The sequence below is a fragment of the Chelonus insularis genome, unplaced genomic scaffold (genome assembly GCF_013357705.1).
Source record: "Chelonus insularis isolate UGA/USDA-ARS -01 unplaced genomic scaffold, ASM1335770v1 contig_135_pilon, whole genome shotgun sequence".
NCBI classification, from domain to species: Eukaryota; Metazoa; Arthropoda; class Insecta; order Hymenoptera; family Braconidae; genus Chelonus; species Chelonus insularis.
This window is the reverse complement of record NW_023276376.1, coordinates 144,941-155,916: the sequence shown is the minus strand read 5'-3', so window position 1 is coordinate 155,916 and position 10,976 is coordinate 144,941. Positions and strand designations below refer to the sequence as shown.

Genomic DNA, 10,976 nt, shown 5'->3' with positions numbered 1-10,976 from the left:
CAATCTTAATAATAACAATTAATTTTTTAAAATTATGTTAAATATTAATAAAATAATATTAATTATTAATATTCAAATAAACTATTCTAATTCAAATAAAAATTAGCATTTGAAAACCCAGTTTATGCAAAAAAAAACTATTTTTAATTTTCTTAAAATCATTTTATATTAAAATTCGCATTGAATTTTTATGTTTAACATTTTCTGTACTTTTTAGATTGATATTTTTTGTACAAACTAACATTTAAAACGTTTAAACAATTCAATTACTTTTAAATAATAACATAAAAGAAAAATATTGAATTGAAAATACTAACAAAAGTACAATAGAACTTGTACTTGCATGACGTCCTGAAAAATAACTTGTCTTTGATGTTTCTCCTAATTTTCACCATTAGTTTCTATAATTTGACATCATTAAAATACAGACCTTGAAGATAATGTATTTAAACAGCTTAAAAATCTTTTTCTAAAGAAATTCAAGTGTATCGAATGTAGGAAGAATTGACGTCAAAATATTGTGTCAAGGCCTTCGCCAAATTTTTTTCGACGAAGGTAAACATCCTGCTGAGTAGCTGCTTATTTTTCTAGTAATCTAGCATCTAAACTCATGACTCTTTGATGTTCTATACATCTTCATCTACAAAAGACTGTTGTTAGGTCTTCTACAAGTATTTGAGAAAGAAAAAACGATGATATCTCTGATGCGAGTATAACGTTTGGAATTGGTCCAATCCGGCAATTGGTGAACCTTCCACATTTTTATCTCCCCCAAGTGATAAGAATACTCGACGCCATGTTGGCTATTATAGGGCGTGTAGGATTGCCATTTTCGTGCATTCTTTGGGTAAGAACATGAAGATAGAATGCGAATGAATAAGATGAAAATTCATGGTAGGGGCGCTACTGAGACAATAAAAAAAATTATCAAGATAAATTTCTTATACCATATAGATTCGACCAATTTATATCCAATCTTTTTATCGTTTCTGTATTATCTCTTCATTCGAGATAAACTAAATAATCCAAATCATACCAATATATATATTTTTATAAGTGATAGCAGCGTCAGCTATATTCATTATTGGATGATAAAATTAACTTTTCTTCTTTTGTTCGAACAATAATTAATTCTTCTTCTCAAACTCTCTGATAAACAAGCAATCATAGGTTATCAATAAATATTAAAAATATAAAATTTCATCTATTAACCAATTTTAATTTTACTTTTTCTAAAGATTAAATTCCATTTTTCATGAAACCTTATCAAAATTAAGTAAAAGTATCTTACTTCAGTTAATAAAATAAAATCAATATGTATTATGCAATGTTAGTTTTATTATTTAATTATAAATTATAAATAATAAAATGATGTAGGAAATGAGTATATAATTGTATTTTTTTATTCACCATTATTCGGCTTTTTCCGAAGCGCCACAGAATGGAGAATGAAAAAAGGAGATTTAGAGGGAAAATGAACTAGGAGGTTCTTTTTGTTATTTATGAGGAAACATGATAATAGCACGTATGATGGGACTCCTTCCCGCTAGTGAGGGCAATCTTCATTGTGTTGCCTTGGCAACCATGAAAAGGATGGAGGAAAGAGGCAAGGGCAGAGTACTCTGCCATGTTGGTCTCCAGCCAGCTATCGATAATAGTAGAGATAAACTTTTTTTTATTTTCCATTTTATAGGTATTTATCTATTTTTAGTTTAAATGATTTTTTATATCTTTTTTATGTTTATCAATTAGTTACCTCAGTTTTGTTTAAATTATACAGTATCATTTATTACTAAATTTTACTCAGTTAAAATTCAGTGATACAACAATACGCTTTGGTCATCCAAACAATAGTAATTATTTATATTAAAATAACAATTCTTATGAAAATGAAAAGTTTTCTTCAAAGAAATATTTGTTTTCTGGAAAAGGATATGAATTTTTTATTGAGAACAGTTAGTCTGTTTAAACTAATTATCTAAAACGAAGAAAAATGTATTGAAAATCTTTTACAAGTAGTACGAAAGCCGCTGTTAATTCATTATAGCTTGGACGGGCATTAAGTTAAAACCTTCTTCTCTGCATAGAGAATTGACGTCGAGGAGTTTTAACTAGAGAATGTATACGCATAATTGACTGTGAGCGTTGCCACCTGAGACTACTACTATATTATATTGAAACGATCTCCAGTGCAAGTGAATCCCAGATTGAGACTGTGTATACATATTTATTAGTACTGAGTACATATATATTTGATGCTTAGTAAAACAATAAAAAGTTTGCAGTAAAACAGACTTTTATTTAAATAAGAAAACACTAAAAGAGAGATGAAAATATTTACAATTGTTGATAATATTAATTATGTTTTCCTAGGGATGCCATAAGCCCATAATGAGTGACGATTAAATTATTTACTAAAGAGTTTATTTGACAGGAAATATTTACCCGTTAGTAGGTGGGAGAAAATAAATGAAGGAAAAAAATATTTAGGAGGAAAGAATAGCATGACGAAAGCTGATTTGCTAGATGTTTCAGTAGTCTTGGGTAGTAAAGTGAAACCTTGCTTGTTTCAAAGAGAGCCACCCGCAATCTCTGTCAGCAAACAGAGCTCGTAAATAACGAGGGGGTTGCTTAAAGTCTATCTTTGTTACTCTCTCATTCATTTTCATTTTAACCAAAGTCTATAACCTGTGAAACGCATCTCAATGGCTACGGTATCCCTTAGCAAAACCTTTTTTCAATCGTTGTTGCTCATTGTCGCGCCGTATCTAACAAAGTTTAGATGCGCTTACCTACAGAGAAAACAATTTTCTCTTTTGTTTGCTTATTTTTCAAATTTCCTGGGCGGTTTGTGTATTCTCTGATCCGCCTACTGTAAAGCATCTTTAATGCGATGAATTTGCAATAACTCGACATATGGATGGTTTGGAATCTCCTGAATTTAGACATTTGGTCAGAGAACACTGCACATTTAGATACTGCGGGGGTGAAAAATTGTTTAATGGACTGCTGATAAATGGCTTATTTGATGGTTTCCACTCTGCTGGAGATGTTGAAGTATAACGATTAGCCATCTTTTCAGTGAATAAATATTTATTGCTTATTTCTCTTCCCACAATTCCTGTAAAACATTTGACAATTTTTTATCTTCATTTGAACCACAGTTTTTTATGAGATTTCTTTTTAATTGAAATAGTTTGAATATTAAAAGAATAATTTCTACTTCAGGACAATCTTCTGAAGAAATTGAATGCTATAAATAAGCAGAACCAAGACAATAACTTTTCCGGCTGATTGATGACATCAATTGAGATTGATAGAAGATGGAAAATTTATCCTGTATACGTATTAATAGAGTTTATTGTCTTAAGCACTGACTTAGTTTGTTTCTTATAGATATACATTTCTGTAGTAATTTCGAGAATTTTTTTTTAAAACAAAAAGTTCCAATTCAAGAGATAAAATAATAACCAAAATGCCAATTCTATTTCAGTTGTCACATGATTTCAAATAAAAACATCCTCCTGTTTCTCAACACTATTCCCCTCTGGCGACCTCTCACAACGATTGACACTGGAGATTTTAAATTTCCCTTGAGACTGGCTAACACTTTTATTTTTTTAGCATTTTTGCAGATTATTTCTTTAAGCATTACAATATTAAATATAAAACTTCTATTTCCAATATTGAATTCTATCTTTTAGCAAAATAGAAAACAGATGATAATTGACTCAAAACATAGATAACTTGATAACAAATTATTATTACTATATACATAACGTATCACAATTAAATATATTTTACAAATATTTTATAATTTACTGCTTATTCGTTGATAATTAAAACGTTGGGTTATTTTTTTTTCGCTTTTCTTAACATTTTTCTTGACAACAACAACACAAAAAAAACATTAATTTAATAAATATTGAGATTTTTTTTATCAATCATTCATATAAATAATCAAGAATTAATAACGTATGTAATCCAGTCAACTGTTTTTGCTACTCTATGATAAATACCAGGTTGTCCTGGTTGAGCACAAGAGTATCCTGCTGAAACAATGCCGATAAGGTACCATCTACCAGTTTTTTCCAGCATCAAAGGTCCACCACTATCTCCCTAAAAAGTATTTTTTTTCATTAATTATTTAGATACTAATCAGATTTGATTTATTCACTTAAATTTATAATTACGACTTGCTATTGATTGAAAATTACTCTCAAAATTTCTAATTTATCAACACGCAAGTGAATTTATCTTTGATGACAATAAAATAAAAACTCGGTAATCATTGAATTAATTACCTGACAGGAATCTTTACCACCTCCACGATATCCTGCACACATCATTTCATCATAAATAATCACATTAATACCATTCGATCGATGCCACCGTTCACAAACTCTGTTATCAATTACAGGAACGTTCACTGTCTGCAAGGTTTTCGGTCGAAGTCGTGAACCTTTAAACAGTAATACATCGATGATCGGTAAAGGTCTGATCTTTTTTACCTTTATGTCTGTTTGTACAAAGGTTGAAAATAACTTACCAGCTTGCAAAGCACCCCAACCAGCAGCCCATCCATACTGACCCAGAAAATCTTGATTTTTATCTGGTAAACAAATTGGAGAGATATGTGGCATATAATGAACAGGCCGGTCCAATCGCAGTACAGCAACATCAAATCTATCCGCTTGTGGAGTGAATTTAAAGTAGGGATGCACCCGAATTTCACGAACTCCAAAAGTGTAGGCTGGAAGACTTTCTGAGGCTGAATTGACAACGTAGTCTCCAAGAGTAACTTGAACTTGACGAGCTGAGGCTCTAGAAAAATATTTTTTTTATCACAATAAACCCTTTTACTGAAATTTGTTCGTTCAATTATTTTGAGTAATTTATATTAATAGTGGAATGTAATTTACTTAGCGACACAGTGTCCAGCTGTCACAACATGATAACGATTTACTAAAGTTCCTCCACATCTACTGGATCCAATTCGAATATAAGCCTAAACAAAAAAATAACAAGTAGTGGGTTAGGAATATTCAATTAAATGAAATCTCATAAAAGGATTAAATGATGAATAATTTAAATATCTGACCTGCCAAGGGAAACTTGCGAAACCTGCATCATCTCCACCAACAATACGTCTCTGGGCTGTTTGTTTATTAGAAGAAATTCCACATTCTATTAAGGGGAAAAAAATACAAATATTAGTAAATCAAACAAAAACAATTGGAAGCCATTATACACATATATCACAATATAATTTAAATTAATATTACACACTTATGTTCCAATCAAGCAGTACCATAACCACATCAACATTTGATGAAAGTTTGGCCCCCACAGATATTATTAGACTTGGAGTAATTCAGTATTAAAAAGTCATGAAATAAAGTAATGTTAAATGCATTAAGGATCTATATCAAACAGTTTATCACAGGTTACTTAATATAAATAAATAACGACTAAATGCATATCAATAAAAATATACATTCATATTTTAGGAGTTGATTGTTCAGGGAAAAAAGTAGAAAATATAATCTACAATATGTATCAGAAGAATGCATGCGGTTTGGCCAATGTATACATGCATAAAAACAAGTAAGCATGCATCGATTGGCGAACTTACGCTGATCATCAATAGCAGATTCCGTAATTGTATCCAATGCAAGCTCATGTTGTAGCTGTTCTCTAGGCGCATTGACCAGATTATAGTCAGAGATAGCTTTAGCGTCTTTTCGCTGACAACAAGCGTACATAATACCACCACAACTGCCGTCTAATAGCCCAGCTGTCATCCAACATTTTAGAAAAAATTCACAGGTTTGTCCGTCAGCACACAAACTTTCGTCACCTTCCCAAAGTGGTTTTTTTTCTTTCCGCGACTTGTCTGCACAAATAATTCATTCAGCCACCACAATCAACACAAAATGATTTCAAATAATTTTATACTTGTTTTTGTTTGTCCTTCAACTAATATGTCCGTCTTAGAAATCATTTTACAATGAATTACTCCAAGTCAATAATAAGATTGTCATAGTTTATAATGATAATTTCAGTATTTAATTGATGTTAAATTTTTGTCAGGGTTATAATAACTCGAAGATTAGTGACCGTGATGTAAATCCTCTATTATCAGTAAATTTCATCATTCTCACATCCGGTGAAACAAAACCTTAGAATTGTTCAAGAAGCTTTACTACTGTCATTAGCTTTAAATCATATGATTAATAACTTAATGTTAGTAGATCTAAATACATGTAATAAAAGCATGTTAATATATGAGAAGAATAAAGACACACTATTTTTAATTATTACGAAAATTATTTTTAATCATACCCGTTTCAAGCTTGGGATAATCACTGAAAATTTGTTTTCTTTGATCTGAAACAAACAAACCAATTATCCTCACTTTACTAAATAATTATGTCTTTATAATTATTATCTACACTGAGAAAAAAAAAAATAACAATTATTGTCATAATTATAAATAATTGAATTTGTAAGGAAACTCACCTCGGAAGTCCTCATCAATGTCAGAATTGATCTGATTGGTTTGAAAGAATGATGAACCAACCCCACTACTAGGAATTGATGGATAATCATCCCTAAAAATTAATCTCGGTGTTCTGTGTGCCATCACTGGTCTATTAAAATCAACAGATGGTCGCCAAAATGACTTATGTTGTCGCCAGGTTGCTGGTGAAATCGTTTGAATCGGCGAAAATCGAGAAATTGGAGAATATCCAATATTACGAACACTTATACCGGAACTTTCAAAAAGATAATTTGATGATGTTGGAATTCGTACATATCGTTTTCTTCTTGATGGTTTTATTGATTTTGTCTTACTTAATGAATTATTTGAAATTTCTCCTGGAATTTTTGATGGTATTTTTGCCTCAATTAAATTTATCCATTCTATAGATATTAATATTATTGCCATTATCAACCAATGACATTTCTTTGACATCATCATATTTCTGGAAATGAAAAATTTTATATCACATTATGATTGTAGAGAAATTCAATTATTTTCAAATAATTGTTTTTTTAAAACATCAAATAATTTGTTATCAAAAATCAGTACATAGTCACATTCTGGAAAATACCAATCAAGACTCAAAATTTATTTAATCACAATAATAATACAAGTTAAAAGGAATTATATTCTTGGTGTACTTCTTGGGTGTTTTGTTCTGCCACGATCTCTCTTGTTTAATCAGATTTCAGAATGAAACAAATTTTTATACGAATATAATAATGATTATAAAATAAAAGAATAATTAATGGCTTAAAACCCGTATAAATTTACATGAAAGGGAAATTTCATGAAGCAAATTTGAAAAAATAAATAAGAAAATTAGTTAGAGAAAGCGATTGACTGCAACAAAACTTGTTCAAGACTATTTACAACAAGGGAAAGTGGCAATAATATGGGATTGTCTGCTTTTTCTTTATCATAAATAAAAGTGAATCACACATTAAATTGGGATGTAATGCATTTATGTGTATAGACATAAGCTCGCTAATCTCTTTTTACTCCGTTATCATCCTGTTAATTTATAGATACGAATGTTGACTTTTAACAAATATTCTTCATTCAACATTCTTTATCATTTTTTTTTGACGAAATTTTTGTACCGTATTTTATTACATCATTATACCCCATGATGACGCGATAACTTTTGTTACGTTACGGATGATTCAATACCAAGTTTTCTAACGGGTTTTTCCTTCAATTAAGAAGCTGGGAAAATTTTATCGTCAATATCTACATATAATACACACAAAAGATCACCTAAGAGTGGAACATTTTGCTTTTTAAATGTCTCTACAATTGAAATGAAATAAATAATAACACACATGTAATCGAGTTTGTTGTTATATTGACAGGTAGTTAATCATAATATTCAACAAAAAGAAATTATATACAAGTAATACACCACGATTCCCATGAGTAACTCTAACGGTTACTGGGCTTAAGAAGTAATGTGTATATATATACACATATTACTCACTTGGCGGTAAGTGAAAGTGTCTTATATGCCAGAAAGAGGAATCTATCGAAATAATATGAAGTTCACGTTCACGTTCACGCATTCATGCTTACATTACTTCCGCTTTTGAAATAACTCTTTTTTTTTTGCTTCATTTCGAGACATTACATTGGACTTTTAATTATATTTAACAGTAAATATTTTTTTTTTATCTTATTTAAAGTAAACCGTTATAATGATAAGTATTTAAACTTTTTTTCATTTCTCTCAATTTAAAATGATGATTTGAGCTGATGAATATAGGGTTGGGTTTTTCTGTGAATGTTATATAACAACTTATTCATCTTCTTTGAATATTTTTTTTTCTTTTATTTTTTTTTCAATTAAAAATAATATCCATTTAATGTAATTTAAATAGTATGCATTTGTATTGATAGGTTTCCTTTTCACTATTAATTTACATATATAATCATCGAAAAATGTTATATGATAAATTTACAAGAAAGCAAACTGCGAACTTTCACCTCAGTTCGTAGGAGATGCATCGTCGAAAGTCATGTCTTTCTTTCTCTCGTTGAACGAACTATACGTGAACACATCACATTATCCAATATACATATATGTACTTGGATGATGTGATATATACATACTTGTCAACATGTATATGTGTACTTTTATAAATACTGTGAAAGCTCATTACTGGAAGCGATCGATTGATCAGTAAATCAATAAAATCACTTCATTTATGTACATACGATGGTATGAGAAGAAAAAAATTTCTGGTCAATTTTAATGTCATGAAGGAGAAATTTTTTTTTTCTAGATGATTGACATTAGCGCTTTCAATTTCTTTTTAAATTTTCTTCCAAGCGCTGAGATTCCCCTTCTTAATATTTACTGTGAGTGAAAGAAATCTTTCCGATCTATTGATGCAGTCTCTTCTCTTTTTCTCTTCATGGCCTTGAAACAAAACTCTTTATGCTCTAGTTCTTCATCTTTTTCCCACTATTCTGACAACCGAATAACTTTCCATTGTGTAACGAATAATTTCGTAGTGTAAGATTTTATTATTGTAATATATGAAAAACATTTTATTTAAAATTCTATTGATTTCTTACCTTATAATTATTTGATCACTTTCCTGCCAATCCAATAATTTTGAATACTAGAGTATTATTATTATTTTAATTATTATAATTACTAATGTTACAGCTATTAATTTGAAATTTTGCCAAAGGTAATTTTTTTATATTCAATATAATAAATATCTTCCAAGTGTAATTATCTAAATAATTAAATGCACTACACAATTACATCTCGTAATAAAATATTTGAAAAATTAATTTATCCTTCTTCATATTTTTTTTCATCTAACATTATGTCACATCACTTTAGTAAAACTGTTTTTTATTTTAGTCATATTCCCTAGTGATAATAGTATTTTCGAATAATATTTATCACTATACATGCAAATATAAAACATTTATTATTCCATTAAATTAATTAACTCAAAAATTCTCCACTGCAATTATTTGATTTTATCCACAGTTTGAAAGCTGGCTTCACCTCGATTTAATTTAGCTATAGATCGAATGATTCCCCAAATAAAGCACTTCTCGTTGAAGTGACCGAGGCGAAGCCGGTACCAGCTTCAAATTTGTGATTTTTCCGGTACCTCTTTGTTGTGTTTCTTTAAATCACAAAACACGATTGGGTCAGTTGACTCAATTCGACTCGACTTGTTACTTGCTAGTGGCTCAACCACAGCTGTATGCCACAAACACCACAGATCACACAGACTAGCTCTCACTTTCTCCGACAAGTAGTTTCATTTTGGTTGGTAAAACTCTCTCGTGACTCTCTTCTCCCACTATATTACCTTTACTGACTCTCAGCGAATGTATCTCTTAAAATTTTAACTCTCTCATTCTCTCCCCCTCCTACTATCATCATTTTTTGCCTATTTATTATTTATGACTTTTAACTATTCATTTGTCAGCATTAGTCTTGAAATTAATTCCAACTTACTTAAGGATAATGTTATACACAATGATAGTCATTTTAAAAAACCTTTCATTGTAAATAGTTATGTCCTAATAATTAACTTACTTGGGTCAAATAATTGCATCCTCATAATTTTGAAAAAAAAATACCTTTTGTATTTTTTGCACTTGTTCATAATTTCAATGACTATTGATGATCATTATCCTTCCTTACAAGAGAAACAATGCATTGTACTACCTAACGAGAGCGTGAAAAAAACTTTCTGAGGAAATTCTTCCTTTTTTTCTCATTTCTTTAACTATAATTATATTTTTGTATAAGCTATTATTATTTTTAACCAAAATTAATATATTTTAACACTTTTTCGTTTTTCTTTTGTTTTCCCTTTAAATTTTCATTTTATTTTATGCTGAGTATGAAAAATAAAATTAATATTTTCAAGTATGAAATAAAATTTATCAATATAGTAAAAACAGATTGTGTCACCGGAAATGAGACAAACATTTCTTAAAGATTACCATACCCCGTTTCATACCGTTGATTCTTTAAAATACAATAAAGTCACTTTTCGCAATTTGTCGTCTCGTTCGGTTCCGCACTCGTAAATTTACTTTGTAATATTTCACAATAATCATCGAAATGTGACAAAAATAGATTTTACTTAGAGTTATCATATTATTTGTTTTATTTAAAAAAAAAAATGCTATTGTAATACCGTATTGATACATAACTATTAATAATATTCGTTATAAAAAAAAACAGTCGAGTTTTTTCTTTCAAACGTTTGAAGCAATAATTATTTTTAAAGACTTTCCAATCAGACACATCCGGTTTTAGTTGATTCCACAAGGCAATAACAACAAACTTTAAATTGAAAGCATGGAAAGTAAAAAAAAAAAGAATTAGATTTTAACGCATTACTGCTATTATTGCAATCCAGAATTATCATTTATATCTTAATGGACA

At 29.4% G+C, this 10,976-nt stretch overlaps 1 protein-coding gene across 1 annotated transcript; it reads right to left on the bottom strand.

The window, feature by feature from the left end:
* Positions 1 to 3,830: 3,830 nt before the first annotated feature.
* LOC118074406 (proclotting enzyme-like) lies at positions 3,831 to 9,161 on the bottom strand. The gene is made up of 9 exons (XM_035095593.1): positions 9,125 to 9,161; positions 6,523 to 6,989; positions 6,346 to 6,390; positions 5,636 to 5,896; positions 5,102 to 5,187; positions 4,923 to 5,008; positions 4,550 to 4,824; positions 4,305 to 4,462; positions 3,831 to 4,119 (listed from the first exon to the last, which is right to left on the bottom strand). Exons 2-9 carry the CDS (start codon positions 6,983 to 6,985, stop codon positions 3,961 to 3,963), a joined length of 1,533 nt encoding a protein of 510 aa, XP_034951484.1. The 5' UTR covers positions 6,986 to 6,989; positions 9,125 to 9,161; the 3' UTR covers positions 3,831 to 3,960.
* Between the last annotated feature and the right edge of the window lie 1,815 nt (positions 9,162 to 10,976).

What these genes read in the sequence shown, in the direction of transcription:
- LOC118074406 (XM_035095593.1), bottom strand. Translation starts at nt 6,985, where the DNA reads ATGATGATGTCAAAGAAATGTCATTGGTTGATAATGGCAATAATATTA. An exon ending in CATTGATGAGGACTTCCGAG is followed by an intron (nt 6,391 to 6,522) that starts GTGAGTTTCCTT and finishes TGTTTGTTTCAG; the next exon opens with ATCAAAGAAAACAAATTTTC. An exon ending in TCGCAAGTTTCCCTTGGCAG is followed by an intron (nt 5,009 to 5,101) that starts GTCAGATATTTA and finishes TTTTTTGTTTAG; the next exon opens with GCTTATATTCGAATTGGATC.